The sequence below is a fragment of the Petaurus breviceps genome, unplaced genomic scaffold (assembly GCF_028583685.1).
Source record: "Petaurus breviceps papuanus isolate PSGF00001 unplaced genomic scaffold, PetGlider_PUasm1.0 190, whole genome shotgun sequence".
NCBI lineage: Eukaryota > Metazoa > Chordata > Mammalia > Diprotodontia > Petauridae > Petaurus > Petaurus breviceps.
In genome coordinates this window covers 6136730-6157895 of record NW_027185810.1, presented here as the reverse complement: position 1 = coordinate 6157895, position 21166 = coordinate 6136730, and the positions used below count along the sequence as shown (strand labels likewise).

At 36.5% G+C, this 21166-nt stretch overlaps 1 protein-coding gene across 6 annotated transcripts in view; it reads left to right on the top strand.

The window, feature by feature from the left end:
• KIF13A (kinesin family member 13A) overlaps nt 1–19576 on the top strand; it is a 253150-nt gene extending 233574 nt beyond the window's left edge. For 2 of the 6 annotated variants that reach the window (XM_069092472.1, XM_069092470.1), the window contains 5 exons: nt 415–526; nt 2953–3104; nt 3638–3742; nt 12284–13376; nt 18138–19576. In XM_069092472.1, the coding sequence (XP_068948573.1) occupies nt 415–526; nt 2953–3104; nt 3638–3742; nt 12284–13376; nt 18138–18427 (1752 nt within the window). In that variant the 3' untranslated portion in view covers nt 18428–19576. The remainder of the gene's footprint in view (nt 1–414; nt 527–2952; nt 3105–3637; nt 3743–12283; nt 13377–18137) is intronic. The other 4 variants (XM_069092474.1, XM_069092475.1, XM_069092471.1 and 1 more) reach the window with 3 other exon arrangements.
• The last annotated feature ends 1590 nt before the right edge of the window (nt 19577–21166 follow it).

Genomic DNA, 21166 nt, shown 5'->3' with positions numbered 1-21166 from the left:
AGAACAATGCTGTATTATAGCTGAATGTGTTTGTGAATATGAACAAGTGTGAATTATAGCTATTAAAGTGGAAATTATTTGAAAGTTCAAAGTCATTTATTTACTAGGGATTTTTAAAAATTAAGGACAATTCATTCATTAAGAACATCTTTATTGAGCATCTACCAGAAGCAAAGCAAAGTGCTTAGGCCCCAGCACACTTATGTAGATGACTTGGAGACCCTACCCTCACAGAAGTTACAGTCTAGAACTTTTTATAAGCAACCAGGTTTTCTGAAAGTCAGATGAGGGTAAGTAAGTTTATAGGATGAAGACAGCTCTTTTTACTTTGTTACTGACACCATGATATCAGTTTGAACTAGTAAATCTTAAACTCTTCCCCTTATTTGATCTGGATGACTCCTTTCTTCATAGGGTTGGTCAGAAAGCCATTTAGATATGTCGGACTGTAGTTCCAGTTACCAAGATGTATCGTGTTATGGTACTTTACCCAGGGATTCTCCTCGAAGGATTAAAGAAGGTACTGGTGAGATTACTTGAGATATTTATTTATTTCTGCTTTTGAAAAACATGAAGAGAATTATTTTCCTTGTTATGTATAATTATTATGGGCTAAAGAGTATGAAATGAACTTTTTTTCCCGTTTTGGAGGGGGGAAGGCAGAGCAATTGGGGTTAAGTGACTTGCCCAAGGTCACACAGCTAGTAAGTGTGTCTGAGGCCAGATTTTAACTCAGGTCCTCCTGACTTCAGGGCTGGTGCTCTCTTCACTGTGCCACCTAGCTGCCCATCCCCTCTACTTTAAGCTCAGTTGGATACCAAATGCTAAAACCTAGCTGCCCTGAAATGAAGAATTTTTAAGCTTTATGCTAAAGAGGTCTAGTGTGGCATCTAAATAATAAAAACTCGAATTTGTAAAGCATTTTCTTTTTCATCACTAATAAAGTAACAGGTTGTAAATCACAAAATGAAACTCATGTCAACATTCTTATATTCATATAAACTCATACCTTCAGAGGATGAAAATATACCACTAGGGAGCATAGTCAAATTCGGGAATTCCCAAAAAGCCCTTCCAAAAGCATCATTGGATTAAGCATTAAAAAAAAAAAAGATGCAAACATCTAGAATACCATCTCGTCTCAAGAATTACTATGATATGGGATGGCTAGGTGGCACAGGGAATAGAGCACTGGCCCTGGAGTCAGGAGGACCTGAGTTCAAATATGGCCTCAGACATTTAACACTTAATAGTCGTGTGACCTTGGGCAAGTCACTTAACCCCAATTGCCCTGCCTTCCCCCCTTCAAAATAAAAAAAAAGCAAAAAAAAAAAAGATTTATTATGATACTTTGAACAGCATAAAAATATAAATTTCACTCAAAAAGTCAGCATACAACATTGCAAAAAGACTACTCTGAAATAAATTTGAGTTTGAGGTAGCTATGTAGTGCAGTAGATAGAGAGCAGGGCCTGGAATCAGGAAGACCTGAGTTCAAATCCTACCTAAGATGCTTTCTAGCTGTGTGTTCTTGGACAAGTCATTTAAGCTGCCTAAGTCTCAATTTCTGTAAAATGGAGATAACAACACCTACCTTGCAAGGTTGCTGTGGGAATCAAATGAAATAACATGTAAAAATCTTTGCAGACCTTATATAGCTGTAATCTTAGCTTTAAGCTGTCTCTAATACCATGGAATTGGGAAGAAGCACCAAATGAAAGAAAGGCATAATAAAGAGAACAAGAAATAAGAATGTGAAGTTAGAAGTAAAAGCTGTTCTTCCTTATTTGTTTCCAGTGGAGGGATTAGAGGGAGTGAATTAACTCATTATTTATTCATTTAATCATTCAACGAGTATTTATTGACTACTTTCTATGAGTAAAACACTCTGCTAGGCAACAATAGGGAGACCAAAAATAAAAAATTAAGAAAAAAACAGGTAAAACACAGTCCCTAATCTGTTGGTGCTTACTATCTAATTAGAGACAGTAGACATGCACAAGAACAATTAAATAAAAGTATAAAGTAATATATGAATTGCCAAGACAAGCAATACAAATAACCAAGCATTAAGAGGGGACAGAGAACGGAGAGATCATTGTGGGCCAATGTAATTAGAAGGGATTCAGAGAGTAAAGTAGGACTTGAATCATCCTCTGAAGGATGGGTTATAGAAGTATTGGTTTCTGATTATCTTCCACATCAAGCAATCCTTTGGGAACAGAATGTGATTACATAGATTATCTGTATGCTTAGTTAACTATATCTTTATACTCATCCAGTTATTAGCAAATTCATTTCTTGGTTAATCAGAAATCTTTCTTATATATAAAATATTCACTCTAGTTTCTTATAGTATATTGATGAAATAGTGCCATGATATAGGCATCTCATTATTTTGAACTTTTTACATAAGTCTGCCTGAAATTAATTAATTAATTATCTGGGTCCAACATCTCTGCTTAGAGAAAGAGAAATCCAAATGGCAGGATTTCCCTTACATAGTTAAAAATCTCTCAGACCCAAACCTTCTCTGCTTACCATTTGTAGTAACCCAAAAAACAAAATTCCACAATGAAATTTAACAGTTGCAAGGTTCAGTTTGGGAGTTTTCTCCAATCATCACTATAGAAATGTTAATGTTAAATGGCATACCCTTAAAGCTTTCCTGGAAAACCAAGGTAAGATCCAGCATGTAAAACAAAGGTCACCTCTCCATACAAAAAGAAGGAACACTTCCTTTGATTAATCATTCCCCTCTGGAGAGTCCTGTTTCAAAATGGACATAGATGAGTAAAGGGATATTAATTGAACTGCCAAAGAGTATTTTTGCCCTTTACCTGGTCACTACCCAATCATTTCTGAGGAGGATCAATGTTTCTAAAAGAGAAGGGGAAAAGGGGTGTGTTTAGTATGTCTCCATATTACCTCATATATTCTGCTTTACCCTAGGTTGTACTTCAGAGAATCCTCATGCCTTAACAGTCAGTCCCTTTAAAGCATTCTCTCCTCAGCCACCAAAGTTTTTCAAACCTCTCATGCCCGTAAAGGAAGAACATAAGAAAAAGACACCCCTGGAAACCAGACCTCTTCTCAGCCAGGAGGTAAATGTTTCACTTTTTCTTCACTGACGCAAACAAAAAAAGACCTCTTTGCTATTTAAAGAGTCAGTGATAATTTGTACTAATCAACAAGCAGTACTTAATGTGTGTACATGAATGGAATAGCACCCCACCAATACTATTCTGTCACACATGTGGGGTCTTGATGGCAGATTTTGATTGGTTAGTTTGGGGGATTTTTTTTGGAGGGGGAAAGTACCAGGGTTGGTTGCCTTTCTCATGAATTATAAAATATTTCAAATGAGAGAGACATGTCCTTTGGATGTTCTTTGAATCATGAAAGCATTTTTTTTAAAGACTTTGGCATTATTGCACCTAATTGATGCTAAAAGTTCCATCTGAGAGTCTTGTGAAACTCCATCCATGTCTCAGCTCAGACCATGCTAATCAGCTGCTGCACGACTCATTTTTAATGAATACCTCAGCATTGCTTTTCTAACTTGCATGATTTAATATGTATTCAACCCATTGGTGTCTTCTGTGTGTGATGTGTTTGTGTGTCTTAACCTTTGCAGAGCATGCCTTCACCTCAGGTACATAACGCTGGCTGTGTTGTACCCTCAGGAAGTAATGGCAACAACCTGCCAGTAGAAAACAATAGAATACGTGAGGAGAAGATTGTAAGTTCTGGATAAGTTTCCGTCATAATGCCTGGTGGTGGGTTTAAGGCCCTTTCACGGGCAATTATGCAAGTGCAATAGAAAAAAAAATTTATTTGCATTGAGTGTTTCATTTGTTATTTTGAGTATTGACAATATTCTTTTGCATGAATATGAGCTGTCATTTTCTTTTTGTTGTTGTTCTGAGTGTTAGGCAGAGAGAAAAAGCCATTTTAAATGATTCTGGATTTTAATTCATAAGACAGACAGCATGAATTAACTAATGTTGAAATCTTTTTAATGTGTCTGTATATATTGCTCAGATTCTGAAGTTAATCTTCATAGAGGAGTTGAGCTCACTTGGAGTAAGTAACTCTGCATTTAGCTGGGAATATGTTTGAAAGCTTTTTGTTTTGCCTGACGCTCTGGCCAGAATTATTTTGCAGCTCATAGCCATACTGTAATCCATTCCTACTACCGTTCCATTATCTTCATCTCTGTAGTGCAGGTGACCTTTTTTGAGTTTGCTATCAGAATACATGTTGTACTCCTGGTGCCGGCTGTTTTCAGGGAAAGTTTTTCCATACTTTAACTACATAACCCTAAAAACCTCAAGCCTAGAAACTTGGTTTGCAAATTCTTTACCTGGGGGATACTTTTAAATACCCCACGTAGCCTGGAATTTTCCTGCCCATATGCAACAAAGAAAAGTTGAATTTTGTCTCATGGTAGGGACCTAGCTGGGGTGGCTTTCCAGGTTCTGAATAAAGTTTAACCAGCTCTAGTGGGGCTTGGCTCTGTGGTGTTTACATTTGCATATTTTTATGTTGTTTGTAGCCAGAAATAATGAAGAATTAATTTCTTCAACTCCACTATACATTAGTTCCTCAGCTTAATTGAGGTGAAATATTTTAACAATTCCAAACTGCTCATGCATGTTGTGTGAAACTAACTGATCCTTAATGCAGACAGGTATTCCCCCTCCCCCACTCCAGAAAGATCTCCAGACATGATCTTTCCAGCCCCACATTCTGCTCCAGGGAAATCAAGACTCTTCTCCCTCCCACAGCTGCCACATGACTTTCCTAGTAACAGAGGAGTGCCCAGAGCATTTGGCCTTAATTCTTTTCTCTTATCTCCCAAATCTGTTAGCTCTCTGGTATGTCCCTTAAAACTGACTCCTCTCTAGGGAAAGAGCATGAGCCAAGTGGCTGACAAACTAATTTTTTTTCTCTCTTTCTCTAGTTCCAAGATGAATTTAATCAGTCTGTTTATTTATGTAGCACCTATCACCATGGCACACAGGCACTAAATTTAAACCAATTTTAAAAATAAATATTGGCTGAAATGATAGTGAGTCATTAAGAGACCCTGCCATGTGTTGTTTTTTTATAGGTATTTGTTTACAGGGGTTTACCTGGCTATTTATTTTTCTGTTTTCAATTTTTGTTTTTCTTCCTTGTTATTCTCTATACTCCCTCTTTAATGTGATAAAATAAAGGAAAACATGGTAAGACCTCCAGTTATCAAATGATAAGAAATCTAGTAGTATTAAAAGACCTCAGTGTAAAAAGTCAAAGGAATATTTTTCTCTCTGTACACTATTTGATAATCATCAAATCATAGATTCAAAGCTGGAAAGGACAGTAGAAATTGTCTAATCTGACCCTCCATGATATAAATAAATTCATGTTTTAGTAGCAGTATTTTTATTACTGAAATCTAGGAACGTCTTTTAATTGAAAATTTTCTATTAGCTCAATTTTTCAAAAAGTGTTTTTAAGTTCATTGATCATGTACAAGGTGCTGTTAGGCACTTGGGATACAGAGTTTAAAATTATAGTTCTTAAAGGAGTTTACATTCTACTGCTAATGTGTATTTACACGTTATCATAGATAAGTATGATGTGATAAGAGATAAGAACAAAAGACATAAGTACCCACAGAATGATATAAGGAAATTTGAAGAGGAAGGAAATACTAGAAAGATCCATAAAGACTTTTCCAGAAGAGATGATCCTCAACCTTGGAAGAAGAAAAGCATATTGAAAGGCAGAAATTTGGGGGGCAGGGAAGAGTGCCTGGTAGGCAGCGAATTGGAGCACTGGGCAGTGTTCTGCTCTCAGGACGTTGTGTAATGTGTAGATTTTTAGCCCAACATTTCAGATTATATCTGTTCTCAAATTTTCACCAGGTTTTAGATGAAAACATAATGCCAATAAAATAACAATATCTGTATAATGTTTGAGGTGATGTAGAAAGTTTTTCATCACTCTTCTTATCAAAGTTTCCTTTCTATCCCTGATATTTTGAGGTGGATATGCAACTACATTTTCTTCTATTTCTTCTCTCTGCCCACAACCCAAACTGATAATTAGGTAGCTTAAAATTCTTATTAGAGATATAAAACTTCATGACTTTAGATATATATGATATCACTGGTGTAGGTTCTCCCTTTGTTTATCTAAAAATGATTGAAATATCCAAAATTAAACATTTTAGATAAACTCTTTACTAGAGAGACTAAGCAACGAGCATGTACTATTTCCCCTGTCTTTTAAAGAATGAATCCAGGGGCATAACTAGCTAGGGACTGTGGCCAATTCCTTCTGTGAAGAGTACAAGGGGGAACATTAACAGGTTCTGGGACAAGGAGCAAGAAAACAAGCATACATAACCAAGTGTCAGTGATCACCCTGTGAAAAGTAGGAGGGGGAGAGGGGGAGGGAGAGAGAGAGAGAGAGAGAGAGAGAGAGAGAGAGAGAGAGAGAGAGGGGGGGAGGGGGAGGGGGGGAGAGAGAGAGAGAGAGAAAAGCAGGGGTAGGGGAAAGGGAGAAGTAGGGGGGTGTATGTGTCTTTTAGCAATGCAAGAACATCACGATCCAGAGAGATGAACAGGCAAACATGGTCAAGAATCACACCAGTACTATAAGGACCTTGTGTTCAGATTAGTTGAAATTATCCAAAGGTATTCTTTGATCCACCCAGCAGGAGGGTCTTGCTTCCGGATTTGTGACTAGCTTCTTCTTGATCTTCTGACTGAATTTCAGCTGTGGACAGCTCCTCATTACTGTCGAGGCTTCCAGTGTTGGCAAACCACTGAGTTCATACAGAGGCAGTTGGGCAAGGAGCATAGAATGATGATAGGATTAGTGAGGAATTATTTCAATTATTTTATTACTCACCTTAAGTTAGTAGAGGGGAGGATTTGAGAGGAAAACTCAGTTCAATTTTAGACATACTGAGTTCAAGATGTCTATAAGACATCTATTTCAAGATATCCAATTGACAGCTGATGATAAGAAGCTAGAAGTTCTGAGAGAGATTAGGGCTGGGTAAAGAGACCTGAGAATAATCTACATAAAGGTAGTAATTGGATCCACCGAAACTGCTAAGATTGCCAAATGAAATTGTATAGAAAGACAGAAGAGGGCCCAGGATAGATCATTAGAGGATACTCACATTTCATGGGAGGAGGCAGAGAGGGAAGAAGGGAAGAGAAGGGAATAAGTATTGATATAGTATACCCTATGTGCCAAGCACTGCACTAAGAGTTTTTTACAAATATGATCTCATTTGACTGATAATGGGCAAGACCTGGATGAAGATCCAAAAAAGAAGGCTAATAGAAGTTTTAAAATAATAGTGAATACTTTTCTTAATCTTGGGAAGAGACCATCTCCAATAAGAAAGCATCCTTTATTCTTATTGTTCACCCTTAAGTTTGGTTTCTTTGCATTTTAAGGAGTTATTTTTTAGTTGAACTTAAAGCAATAATTCTGAGCCCAAGGGATTGTCAGCTGTTACAACTTAAATTGGAAGGAAAAGGAAGGAACCTGGAGACCCTAAATTAAGACCACTTAAATTCTCAATACCTTAGGCAACTCTCCAGTAAACTTAAGTTACCTATTTATATTAATTGAGGTTGTTTCCAAAGATCAGGGGAATTACAGGTCCTGACTAAACAAACCCAAAACCGGATTAAACATTTGAAATTCAGTATTGTTTGTTGAACATGAACATTTGCAAAATCTATAAAATGTGTGGCAGAATTATCTGATAGTTTTTCCTTTCTTATCCTCCCTCTTGCTGCAGCATACATAAATCTCTCTCTCTCTCTCACACACACACACACACACACACTTTCTCACTATCTCTTTAAAACTTACAACTCTTATTATTTGATGGTACTACTACAGAAATCAGAGATAGTTCTAGGGTAAGGTGGAAATAAAATCCTGGTTGTATATTACTGGGTCTAGTCCAAAACAATTGCTACTGATAGTTGTTAAACAGAATGTAGGTATTAGTCCATTGTTTTATATCTTTGTAATACTTTACATTCAAATGAATAGTAATTATAAAGTGAGGAAGAAAACTGTTCTTGCAGGTAAGCATCTTATGAGATAGAAGAAAGAACAGTGCTGCAGATGGAATTTATGTTCCCTTCAGCCACCTCCTGTCTAAAAAGGATGTTGTATGTGCTATATGTTTATTAGTTGATAAATGAAAGTTTCATGTAGTCTTGGGGGTTAGACTCTAGAAAATGTTGCCTTTTCAGTCTCTAAATAATTACACTCAGGGGTGGCTAGGTGGCACAGCCCTGGAGTCAGGAGGACCTGAGTTCAAATCCAGCCTCAGATACTTAACACTTACTAGCCATGTGACCTTGGGCAAGTCACTTAACCCCTATTTTCCTGCACTCCCCCCTCCAAAAAGCAAAATAATAATGATAATAATAATTACACTCACAATTTGGCTAACTAGTTCTACTGAATAACAAATGAGAGGAAAATTATATTGATATCTTAATGTGACTAAGCCACAGCTCTTGGAAAATTTTACTTCCTCCCTCTAGCCTCCCACCAAAAGTATTAGCACAATTTAACCTCCTAAAAGAGTAATTTATTTCAGTTAAAGTTGTAGCAGTAACAGCACAAAAAGTCAAAGTTTTTTTTTTTAATTTAGAAATAGGGGAAAGGAGTCCTTGAAATGTTTTATATATTGCATATACACACACATATATGTAATAAATCAATATGTAAGCTAAACATATTATTAATACATATACAATTACAAGTTTAATAGTGTTTACATATGCAGAACACTTTGCAAACCAACCTCAGTAGCTAATTATCCAGAAAAAAGGGATCTAATCAGCCTGAGAGAAGACTTTTTGTCTATGGGGAGGACACTTGAGTGCAAGAGAATCCATCCTCATGCCCAGGACTATTTGAGTTGCTTTTATTTTCTTATTCTTTCAGTATATACAGTAGACTAAGGAGCAAAAGCTGTGTTGTTGTTAAAGTTTCTAGACCTAGAATTAGGAAGCTCTGACAGAATTTGACCTGAAAAACTTACCAGCTGCAAATTGATTAACCTCTTTCTGCCTCAGTTTCATTATCTATGAAAAGGTAATAATAAGGGAACCTTCCTTCCAGGGTTATTATAAGGATGAAAAAAGATGATATTTATAAAGCAACTAACAAACATTTAAGCATTATACAAATTCTAGTTATTATATTATCATCATTATTAGTGTTGCTTTAATGACTGAATGGCAATTGATTATATCATTAGAATGAATGTACTTTGTAGTATCATATTCAATAATTATCTGGCCTATTCTTGCCATATATGCTTGGCTGAATTCCTTGGGTTTTTTCCTTTCCGCACACAAAATACAACAAAACATTAGAAAAAGAAGTGTTTCTATCACCTCCTTTGTATTTGACAGCATTTGAAAGACAAACCAAATGTAGGCATTTTCCTTATTGTTTGTTTTCCTACCTGGGTATATCCCACCAGGAACTTTGAGACCTCATCTGAACATTTTTATCTTGAATAAATACAATGAATCAATAAGCCTTTCAATCAATAAACATTCATCTAGCATCTATCTAGTACCTAGCCCAGCCTAGCACTGTGCTAAGCACATTTACCAAGGGTTTTAGTATATACTAGGTCCTATGCAAAGTTCAGTACTGGGGATACTAAGGCAAAAATAGCCCCTGGCTTCAAAGAACTTACTTTCCTGTAGGGGAGAAAACATGTAAATAAATAAATATGTACAAGATAGTATAGTTGGAAGCCAGTCTTAAAAGGGAAGGCTTCTGGGAGGAACCAGGAAGGGACTCCTAGAGAAGGTGGTGCTTAAGCTGAGTATTGAATGAAGCCAGCATTCTAAGAGGTACACATGAGGAGGAAGAACATTCCAGGTATCTGGGGCAAAGATATGAAGACAGGAGATAGAATGTTGGGTAGGCCAGTATTGCTGAAACATAAGAGTTTATGGAGGGGAGTGTAATATGAGAAGGTAGAAAGGTGGAAATGGACCAGGTTGTGAAGAGCTTTGAATGTCAAGGAAAAAACTTTATAATTGATCCTGGAGGTAATTTTCTGTCATTAAAAATATTTGTATCATACATATACTTATTTATGTCTACTGGTAACCATCTCTAGGGCAGGGTGAAGGAAAGAAAAAAAATTTTATGTGATAACTTTATTATATAGTTAAAAGGATAGCAAGTTGTACATAGTAGATTTGTAGTTTCATGTACAGTCATCTTTTTTATTATATTATGCTATGGAAATGCTTTTTTATTCCATAAATTAATAATAAAATATTTGTATCTATTAAAAATAATATTAGGAAGTACCCCTCACAAAGCCGCCTTTTGTATTGTTGCCTAGGCAGCTGTCTGTGTTGCCTAAGAGGTATAGTAGATAGAGTACTGGGCCTAGAGACATAAAGGCTTTAGTTCAAATCCAGCCTCTAAGACTTATTAACTATGTGATCCTGAGCAAGTCACTTGACTTCTGTATACCTAAATTCCCTAATCTGTAAAATGGGGATAATAACAGCACCTACCTCTCATAGTTCTTATGAAGATCAAATAAGATATCTGCAAAGTGCTTTGCAAACCATAACTCTATACTTGCTTCTTATTCTTATCATTGTCATTTATAATTGTCTCTCCCAAGAATTGGTTCTATTTCGTTGAATGAAAATATAAGAAATTTCATAATTGGTTTTTCATCAGTATTTCTGAAGTTGTTAGGAATGCTCAGGTACCAAGACCATTTTTCATTTTTATATAACTCTAAAAGTATTTTTAGTAGGTAACATTTGTCTTTGATGTATTCTAACAAGAGGTTTTCCTCAAGTCTTAGGCAGTACTGGTCTTCACATCCTAACATGGACTTTTATTTTTATTTTTTTCTTTATAATTTTATTGAAATATTTTAAATCATATTTTCATTTACTATCATTAATGAACATTTAGTTTGTTCACTGACTTTGAGAATATTGGAAGTCTTTAATGGATACATTTAAAGCTTTAATTGTTGCATTTTAACTGTTGGCAACAATGTACAACTAGTTCTAGTCCAGTCTAACTGGCATAGTATATTTTAAGATTTTTTTTCTAATTGATCCAAATACTATTTTCTAAATATTTTGATTAAACGTAGCAACCAAAAAAATCAATACTCTATTTAGACTTATATAGTAGAATAAGCAGTGATGTGGAGACTAGATTTGAAGAGTGAGGATCAGAGAGTAAGATGATAGCATTTTTTTGTCAGTTTGTAAGCTAAAGAAAATATAGTATAGGGACAGCTAAATGGCGCAGTGAGTAAAGTGCCAGCCCCGGAGTCGGAAGGACCCAAGTTCAGTTCTGGCCTTAGACACTTAACACCCACACAAAAAAACTAACCATGTAACCTTGGGCAAGTTACTTAACCCCAACTGTCCTCCAAAAGGCAAAAAAAAAAAAAATATATATATATATGTATATATATATATATATGTGTGTGTGTGTATATATATATATATATATATATATATATATAGTATTTCTTATTAAATTTCTGGTGTGTCCTCCTACCTGACAGAACTCTCCATCCGAACCCTGCTAGAAAAGCCTAGATGAATATAGTCACATAGTTACATTCATTTTTTACAGCAGTAAAATTTTCAGTATTTTTGGCTTTGGAAATGTTTAGAATAATATTGCATCCAGGTGTTCCAAATGCCGCACCGGACTTCATCTCCCTTTTGGTGCCCCAGTCTTTGTTTATTGTCCTGCCCTTCCACAAAGCAACTCTAAGTGCTTTTCACGCATTTCTTTTCACTTTTCAATATTGTAAGAACAAAAAGGATATAGCCCTCCTCAACCATCCTCTCTCTCTCTGCCTATTGGATTTAGAAAGATAAAATACCACGAATCAGACTGTTAATAATAGTTACATAATTGAAACCCACTCTATGTCCAATTACATTCAGACTGCTAAACCAACTGAATAAAAGGTGCAGCAGTAGTATTTGGAGAGTAGAGGAGAAATATAAAACTTTAATAGGTAGGCAGTTTCAGTTAAAGGGTCTATGCCAGTGCTCCCAAGTGTCATCATAATGGACAACAAATAATACATAGGAGATGTTACTTTTCTAAATTAAAAATAAATAAGGGGAAATTTTAAATGTAAATGAATCCATATATGAGTGAAATATTTTTAATCTATCTCAATTAGAGTTTTATAATTTTTGCTTTTTCCCCATAGGACTCTGAGGAAGAAGAACATGAACTGGAGACTATTAGCAAAAAGCTAGTAAGCCCACAGCCTTATGTACCAGTGGAGTTTGCAGACTTCAGTGTTTACAATGCTAGCCTGGAGAACAGGGAGTGGTTTTCTTCTAAAGTTGATTTCTTGAACTCCCGGGTCTTAGAAAAAGAGGTATCACGTAGCCCTACCACTAGCAGCATTACTAGTGGTTATTTTTCCCACAGTGCCTCTAATGCCACTCTATCTGACATGACCGTACCTTCTAGTGATAGCACAGATCAGTTAGCCAATCAGATGAAGGATTTGGACACCAGTGAGCATTCAGGACCTTCACTTGTACATGATTTCAGACCTTCTTCCAACAAGGAGTTGGGAGAGCCAGAGGGAGACTTGGCAAAGGATAAAATAAGCACAGTAACACTCAAAGAAAACAGTGCCTTAGTCAAAGGGAGTCCACTATCCCAAAATACCATCAAGAAAAGTTCCAAAGAGCTCTGTAGGACTGGCCCATGTTCAGGAATAGATCCCTGCTCCAACAAGAACAATCGAACACCTGTGGGATTCTCTGCTAGGGAAGTGACCATAGAGCACATGTCGGATATTGTTGAGGACCATTCTTTCACAGAGTTCATGGGTGTCTCAGATGGGAAAGATTTTGATAGTATATCAGAGCCCCTACACTCACCTGTCGGAGATCTTTCAAGTGTGAAAAAGAATCTATCAAGTAAAACTGACACCAAGAGTAATGTGGGTTGGTTACAAAATCCTGGCCAACCAGGGTCTGAGTCAGAGAATGATCAACAATTAAACTCGACAGTCAGTCCTTTGTGTTCAGAGTTAACAAAAGAGGATCCTCATTGTCAAGTAGACCCTGATGCCTCCCACCATGAAGACTTGCTGACAAAGAATTATCTAGATGTTTCTGATGGAGAAGATGGTCTTTCTACAGAGCAGGTCTACACCCTGCCTAGCTGGATGACTGTGGGAGAGCACGTTTGCTTTGGTAACAAGACTGGAATCGTGAGATACATTGGACCAGTGGATTTTTTAGCTGGCACATGGGTTGGTGTTGAGTTAAATGTTCAAATGGGTAAGAAATATTCAATGATATATAGGTTTCAGTTGTTATTTTCTGCTCTGAAGTATTTTAAAAGTAGCATCATAATATCATGATACAGAATATTTTAGCTGTCTTATTGGTGAAAGTAACAGATGTTTATATATTTTGCACATGGGAAATTAAATTGGCAAATTTTGTTTAGTGTTTTAATTATTTTTAATTTCATGAAGGAGTAGAATTTACTATCATTCCTAATGAAAACAGCTAATTATCCATTTCATTTTAAATAAAAAATCTGAGTGTCATGCTCCACTTGCAAAAAAATGCAATTTCAATTCTTTCTATTTCACTTGCTGCTGCTTTCATCTGCAGTCCCATTAAGAAGGAACTAAAGTCTGTTGAAGCAGAGAAGGGTTGTCTAGGGATTTGGGGAGGGGGTTCAAGAAGAGAGAACATTTAAAGGTAAAGGTAACTCCTTTTCTGTTACTAAAATATTGTCATTTCATTTTGGGGAGGAAGTTGTTTTTCCTAAACTGAAATAGCTAGAGCTTAAAGTTGTGAGTTGAGGAAAGGAGTACATGAAGGTTATATACAGTCTTTTACCTGAACTAGGCAAATACTGAATTGGGAAAGAAGAGTGTAGAATAGAAAAACATAGTACCAGTTTGGTTGATTATGGGCAGAACTGTGAAATAATCAAAATTAATCTTTAAGAGACAGCATCGCATAGGGGAAAGAGCAGTTTTCTTTGAGTTAGGACGTCTTGGGTTCAGGTCCTATTCAGACTTTAAATGTCTTGCCTTGAACAAATCAGCCTTCACGAGCCTCAGTTTTTCATCTGTAAAATGAAAATAATACTTGTATTACCTACTTTATGGAGCTGTTTAGGGAAATTCTTCCATAAATTTTAAAGTGCTAGATAGTTGTGAACTATTACTATTATCTTTTTTGCTGTATCGTTTATCTTGATGCCTGAATCCATAGTCCAGGTGACTGGTGCCTTCATATTGCTTTCTAACTACTGTCTTAGGGTCATTTTTTTTAAAGAAACATTTTTCTAGGCAGTTTCCTGGGCTCTTTGCTCCAAATTTTTTTCCAACTTTGTCTCCTCCTTTAAAAGAGATATACAGGGGCAGCTAGATGGCACAGTGAATAGAGTACGGGCCCTAGAGTCAAAAGGACCTGAGTTCAAATCCAGCCTCAGACACTTAACACTTACTAGCTGTGTGATCTTGGGCAAATCACTTAACTCCAATTGCCTTGCCTTCCCCCCTCCAAAAAGGGGGAAAAAAATAATAAATAAAAGAGATACACATCCTCTTTTCCAGTCTCTTTAAGTGATTGTTAATCAATCAGAATAATTCTACTCAAATATCTATTAAATATGTATTGGGTACAAGACAGTGTTATACTGTAGGTTCTTTAGGGTTATAAAAATAAGCAAGTCACAGTCCCTGCTTTTAAGGAATTTATAATTTAATAGAAAAGCTAAGACAATTACACAAATAACTATAATATAAATTAGAAATTGATTAATGTCTTAATAGTGTTATGAGGATTCAGAAGAGAGAGATCATATTAAACTTAAGGAATTCAGAAATATTTTGTGGAAGAAGTGGCATTTGTGTGTGGTCTTAAAGGATGGGAAGAGTTTAACCAAACAGAGGTATTGGGACAAGGCACTCCAGACAAAAGAAATAGCAGAAGAAAAAGGACATAGGAAAGTATAGGATGTGTTAAAAAAAAATAATGAAGATACCAGTTTAGAGGGAATATAGAGTAGAAAGAGAGTAATAAGAGATGAAACTAGAAAGACAAGGCCAGGGCTGTATTATCATATAGGGCTTTGAATGCTATGCTATGGAATCTGAATTTTGGTCTCTAGAGGGAACTACTGATGGTTTTTACCAGGGGAGCAATGTGATTCAAGGTTAATTCATGCTAAGATATTAATGGCTGATGATTGTTTAATGTGCTACTTTTTCCCCTAACATAAAATCAGCATTTTAAAGGGTTTATTCAGTGTCTACCAAAAAAATAATTGATAGGAATTTCTGGTTTCTTCTTTCTTGTTTATACAGACAAGACTGTAAACCGTTGGGAATAGGGATTGTCTTAATTCTTTCTTATTTCCTGAACATAGTAGGCAGCCAATACATGTTTGTTGAATAAATGAAGCCAGCCCTAGGTATAGGATTCCAAAATAATGAGGCCTTGTAATAAGACAAGGAAAAATAGGTTTCTTTCCTTTCTGCCTGAAACTAGAAGTGAAATCACTTACTACCTTTTTTATAAACTTAAAATTCATAGAAGCAAGGAATCACAGTGTTTAAGGATCTTAGGGTTTATTTAGTCTACAATCCTACCTGAAGCAAAACATCTGTATAATACAATGGAAAGAATTCTGCATTTGTTGTCAAAGTTAAATTCTGCCATTTGCTCTCTGTGTAACCTTGGGCAAATCATTTAATCTATTTAGGCTTCAATTACTCTTCTGTAAGATGAATAGTTTAGATGGTGTTTAAGGTTCCTTCCCTCTCTAAAGATCTATGATCCTAACATCTTGGTTTAGATATCTTCAGTGTCCTCCAAAAGGGATCACCTCTGCTTTATTATCACTAGAAAAAGAGAAACTCATTGCTCATGCTACATATCAAATAGTTAGGGAGTTCTTCATTTTTAGTTCCACTGGAAACTATTGTTGTCCAACATGTTGGGAGTACAGATAGACTGAATACAGAACTGATGATTTTTGTTAAAACAGTTGATCTCTTTTTGTTATCTGTATACTTATTTAGTGGTTAATAGTTTGCCAAAACAATGTCTTTCTATTATCTTGATCCACTGATATTCTCCCTTTAGGGGCTAAGCAGAATCAGCTTAATGCCTCTTTAATTCAACAGATATTTATAAAGCACCACAAACATTTATTAAGGGATACAAAGGCAAAAACTGAACAAGAAACCCTGATGTTCATTCCAGGCAAGGGAGATGAACCTGTGAAAAGGCAAAAAGAGAGGAGATAGAATGTTATGCAGGGAACAATAAGCATGCCAGGCTGGCTGGAACTCAATGAATGAGTATGTGTGTGTGTGTGTGTGTGTGTGTGTGTGTGTGTGTGTGTGTGTGTGTGTGTGAAGATTAGTAATATGAAAAAATGTGGAAAGGTAAGTTGGTGCAAAGCAGTTATCATCTGAGTTTGTGTTTTACCCTGTGGACAATAGGGAGCCACTGATGTTTCTTGATAGGGGAATGATAGGATCAAACTTGTTCTTTGGGAAGATTGTTTTGTTTGCTGATTGGAGAATGGGTTGGGGAGAATAGAGATACAACCATTAGTCCACTGAGGAGCCATTAGATACAGTAGTCCACAGATGGCATGTAATAAGGGCCCAAATCAGGACAATAACTTTGAGAGTGAAGAGAAGGGAACAAATGAAAGAAATGTAGAGGTAGAATCAAAGTAGTTAACTAAGTCTGAGAGGTGAGGGAGAAATAAAAATCAATGAGGACTCTCTTAAGTTTGAATCTGGGTGACTAGAAGGATGATGATGTCATCAACAGAAATAAAGACATTTGGAAGAGGAGTGGCTTAGGGGAAGATGGATGATCCAGCAAATGAAACTGAGGAGCAGTAAGACAGATGGGGGGTGTAGGACAAGTAGAGTGCACAGTCATGAAAGCTGAGGAAAGAGTATCCACTTCAAGGAGCTAGTCAACTGCTGGTTGCAGAAACATAAGGGCTGAGAGGGGGAAAAAAAGCACCATTAGATGTAATGGTTAGCAAATAGTTAAAACAAACACACACTGACAGCCCTTCAGATATGTAAAAATAGCTATCCTTTCCCCCAAGTTTTCTCCAGGCTACATATCCCCAGCGCTTTCTATTGATCCTCATGTAACATGGTTTCTAGTTCTTTCACTGTCCTGATCCCTCCTGAGATATGGTCTAGTGAATACAGACTATAGTGGGACTGTTACCTCCTTTGTCCTGCATATTAAACTTATATCAATACAGCCTAAAGTCACATTAATTCTTGTGGCTGCCATATCACTAGGGACTCATATTAAGTTTGCAGTCAACTAAGCCCCTTAGGTCATTTGTTTCAAAGACTTCAGCCTTGCTTTGCCCTCATCTCTCATTAATCCTTTTGACATATTCAAACAACGTATGGAGCCCTCCTAGCTGTCAGCAATTCTCCATGACCATCACTTCATTACCATTTTCGTTTTCTTTGAGATCAAAATCTCCTTGTTCTTCACCTTGGAACAGGCACAGGATTCTCATCATCTTGGTCCAGTACTCATATTCTTCCAACCCCAGCAAATATCCTAATTATGCTTTTAGTTTTAGCTTATTAGCACCAAATGGACACACAATGAGAAGCACAGGGAAACCAAAATTTTAGGTTACAACACTGAAATGATATTCTCACAGTCTGTGTGCTTTAGTGGTTAGGACAGAGGAATACTTTTTTTTTCTTTTTAGCCTTACTTTCCAAGATATGTTTATCTCCTTTATTTAGGATGATGCTTTCACTATTCTTTTTTTTTAACTCTTTTTTTGTTGCACCTTGGTTTGCTTTTCCTCCAGTATGCTGTACATTATTGGTTCCTTTCCTGTATTAGATCTCAGATTTTTAAGCCTTTTTAGGAGAGGAAAAGACTACTGGCATCAGTACTATGACTAACTATGAATGTTGAGTGTAAAGTGTGACCTCCTAGAGCAGGGACAGTGGAAGAGGGAAGGAAAGAATGCACACTGACAGCATCTTTGTCTTTGCATTAAAGGGAAGCACGATGGGACAGTGAAAGGAAAAGAGTACTTCCGGTGCAAACCACAGCATGGCATCTTTGTTCGCCCTGGGCGCCTTCTGAAAGCACCAGCTCCCACAAAGAAATGCAGCAATGCTTCTCGACCTCAGGCAGCCTCCAGTCTCGAGAAGAGGAAAAGCATTGTGGTCCCAGTACCATCTCCCTCTTCTTCCAAAGCAGGAGAAGCAGCACTTTGTCACTCAGGCGATGCAGCAGCTTCTACTTTTTCCAGGAAGCAGGAGAACAGAAAGTCCTGGATTAACTAAGCAGCAGTATGTTTTGATATTTGCACTTATGACACAACTCTCCCCATTCCCCCCACCACTCTGTAGGAACCTTTATAAATTTAAAAAAAAAACTTTATTCTTGTATATTTTTAATCAGTCCTTACTGGATGTGTGCTCTTTAGAACCACGGACTTAATTCTCTAATTTTTTTTTTATAAATAATATATATTATATATATATATGAATATGTGTATCTATAGTTTGTCTGTCTGGAGGCAGGCATGGCTGCACACTAAAATAGATAAAGATGATTTGTAGATAACTGAAAGGTACTGGACTCTTTGTTACAAAGCAAGTTGGAGGAAAATCTTATTTTAAACAAATATTTTATTGCAGAACAAGGAGGATGCAAGTCCCTCTTCGTGGAAAAGGTTACAGTATGCTGTTCTTTATAACCAAAGAACTTGTATTTGCTGTCCTGTCTTATTTTTTCTGTAAATACACATTTAACTGCAAGTTTGGTGCCATGATTCTCTTGATCACTGGGCATCATGCTGCCTTATCTGTCCTCTGTTAAATAAGCACACTGAAAATCTCTTTTTTTTTTTTTGTCTTCCAAGTGGCCTGCCACTGTGCTGACCTGCAATTGTATTGCTTACGTTGACAATGACTGAGGCTGTGAGTTTTGTATTCCGTAGGCACTTGTTCCAGCCCAGCAGTTTGAATACAGAGAGCAGTATTACTGTAAGGGGAAAGCAAGGACACACCACCTTGGCTGGGGTATTTTTGTTTTGTTTGAGGTGGGATTTTTGTTGTTATTGTTGTTAAGTGACTCTGGGAAATGAGGAAGAGACAGGGTGAGCAAGCAGCAGAAGCTTGAGGCTGCCCACGTTGCACTGGGGATGTCAATTACAGATGATGCTGCCCTTCGTGACTGCATTTATAAATGTCTCCTACTTTGGGAAACATGAAAAGAATCTGTGGATGTGTGTGTGTGTGTGTGCATGCCTGTGTGCGTGCGCATGTGTGTGTGTATTTTTTAAAACTGTATATCTATGCTGTAGTTATTTGTAAAAATGTTCTGGATGGACAGCTAGAAATGTCTTGTTTCTAAAGAGAGAGAGATGTGTACAGTCTGTGGTACCTTTTTCCCCCTGTAGCATCAGTAAATGAGTGAGATACCTGGGACCTTACTGAAAAGCTGCTGTTCTTTGTATGATTTTGTGTATAGTAATCTGATGATAGTATTTCACTATTTGCTGTAAAGAATTGTAATTTATATTCTATTTCAGTCATACTGTATTTAATTCATACAGATTTTTTTGTGTTTTAGAATACAGACTATAATTCAAATTTTACAAAGATATTGGTTGTTTTTAATAATATCAAAAGTATGGTGTGAGGACAGTTTGTGGTATAATGAGCTTGTTGATAAGCATTCTCCCCTGTTACATTTCTTTTCTGTGTTATTCTTGCTACCTTTCATTGGTGCTCCAGCCCCTTTGAAAAAATTATTGGATTCCTTAAGGGAGAAAGGGCTTTACCACTGGTTATAGGTGCTGATGGCAATCTGATCAAATATATGTATGATACTGAAATTTGAAAAGCGAGCAGTATTTTACATGAAATTTTTCTATACATGAAACAGAATGAATAATCATTATTTCTACCAAAATTTTCATCTGACAAACTTTTTTATCACGGAATTGCTGTTGCAAGTGTTTTCAGCAGCTCATAATAATCCATCTTTCCAAAGTTATAGAGAATTGCACTATCATTTTCCTGTTTAGCAATGTCTGGGAAAGAACTCCAGGAAAAATTATGTAGAGACCATTCAGATGAGCATACATGGATGTTATAAGATTCAAAGCAATCAAAGGGTACAGTAATCAAATAAATAAACTATGTCAACAAGGGCACTACTTCAGTACAAAACAAATCAGACAGTCCTTAATCTAAGCTTGTTTGAGATTTACAATATTGCAGATTATTGATATTATCACTTGAAATGTTAGTGAGTAAATGACGTTTCATTCTGTACTTGATTTATAAATAGAATGGTGATGTGTTTAATCATTTCTTTCCAAACTATATCTCTAATGCTTTGTTTCAATAACCCTGGTCCATGAACTATCATAATGGTGATGAGGGGGAATACAGTGTAGTACAAAGATTTCAAAACCTGACTCTCATTCTTTGAACAGTGTGAGCACAAGCATAACACTTTACCTATCTAGACCTCAGTTCCCTTATCTGTAAAAGGGGATGATAATAGTACATTTCCTTCCTACCTCATAAAGGGGTATTGTGAGAAAAGCACATTGTAAACTATAAAATTCCTCAGAAATGTGAGCTGTGATCTAGAATCTTGGCTTTCTGTAGCACTGGTATATGATAGTTTTTACAGATATTTATTATGTATATATGCATGTATGTATATGTATATGTACACACACAGACACAGAATGGACTTGTGATTGTTTTAGTAGAGAGAACTCCTAGATAAGAAAAACCTCTTTACCAAAGCATCTGATTCCTTCTCTGTTCTTATGGTCTTAAGAGAGTTGCCTAGGGAACTGAGAGGTTAAGCAATTTGCCCAGGGCCACATAGCCTAAATGCTTCAGTGGCTGGACTTGATGGAAGTCAGCTCTCTATCCATAATGACTCACTGCCTTTCCATCATCATAGCTAGCTAGCTAGCTAGCTAGCTAGCTAGCTAGCTAGATAGATAGATAGATAGATAGATAGATAGATAGATAGATAGATAGATAGATAGA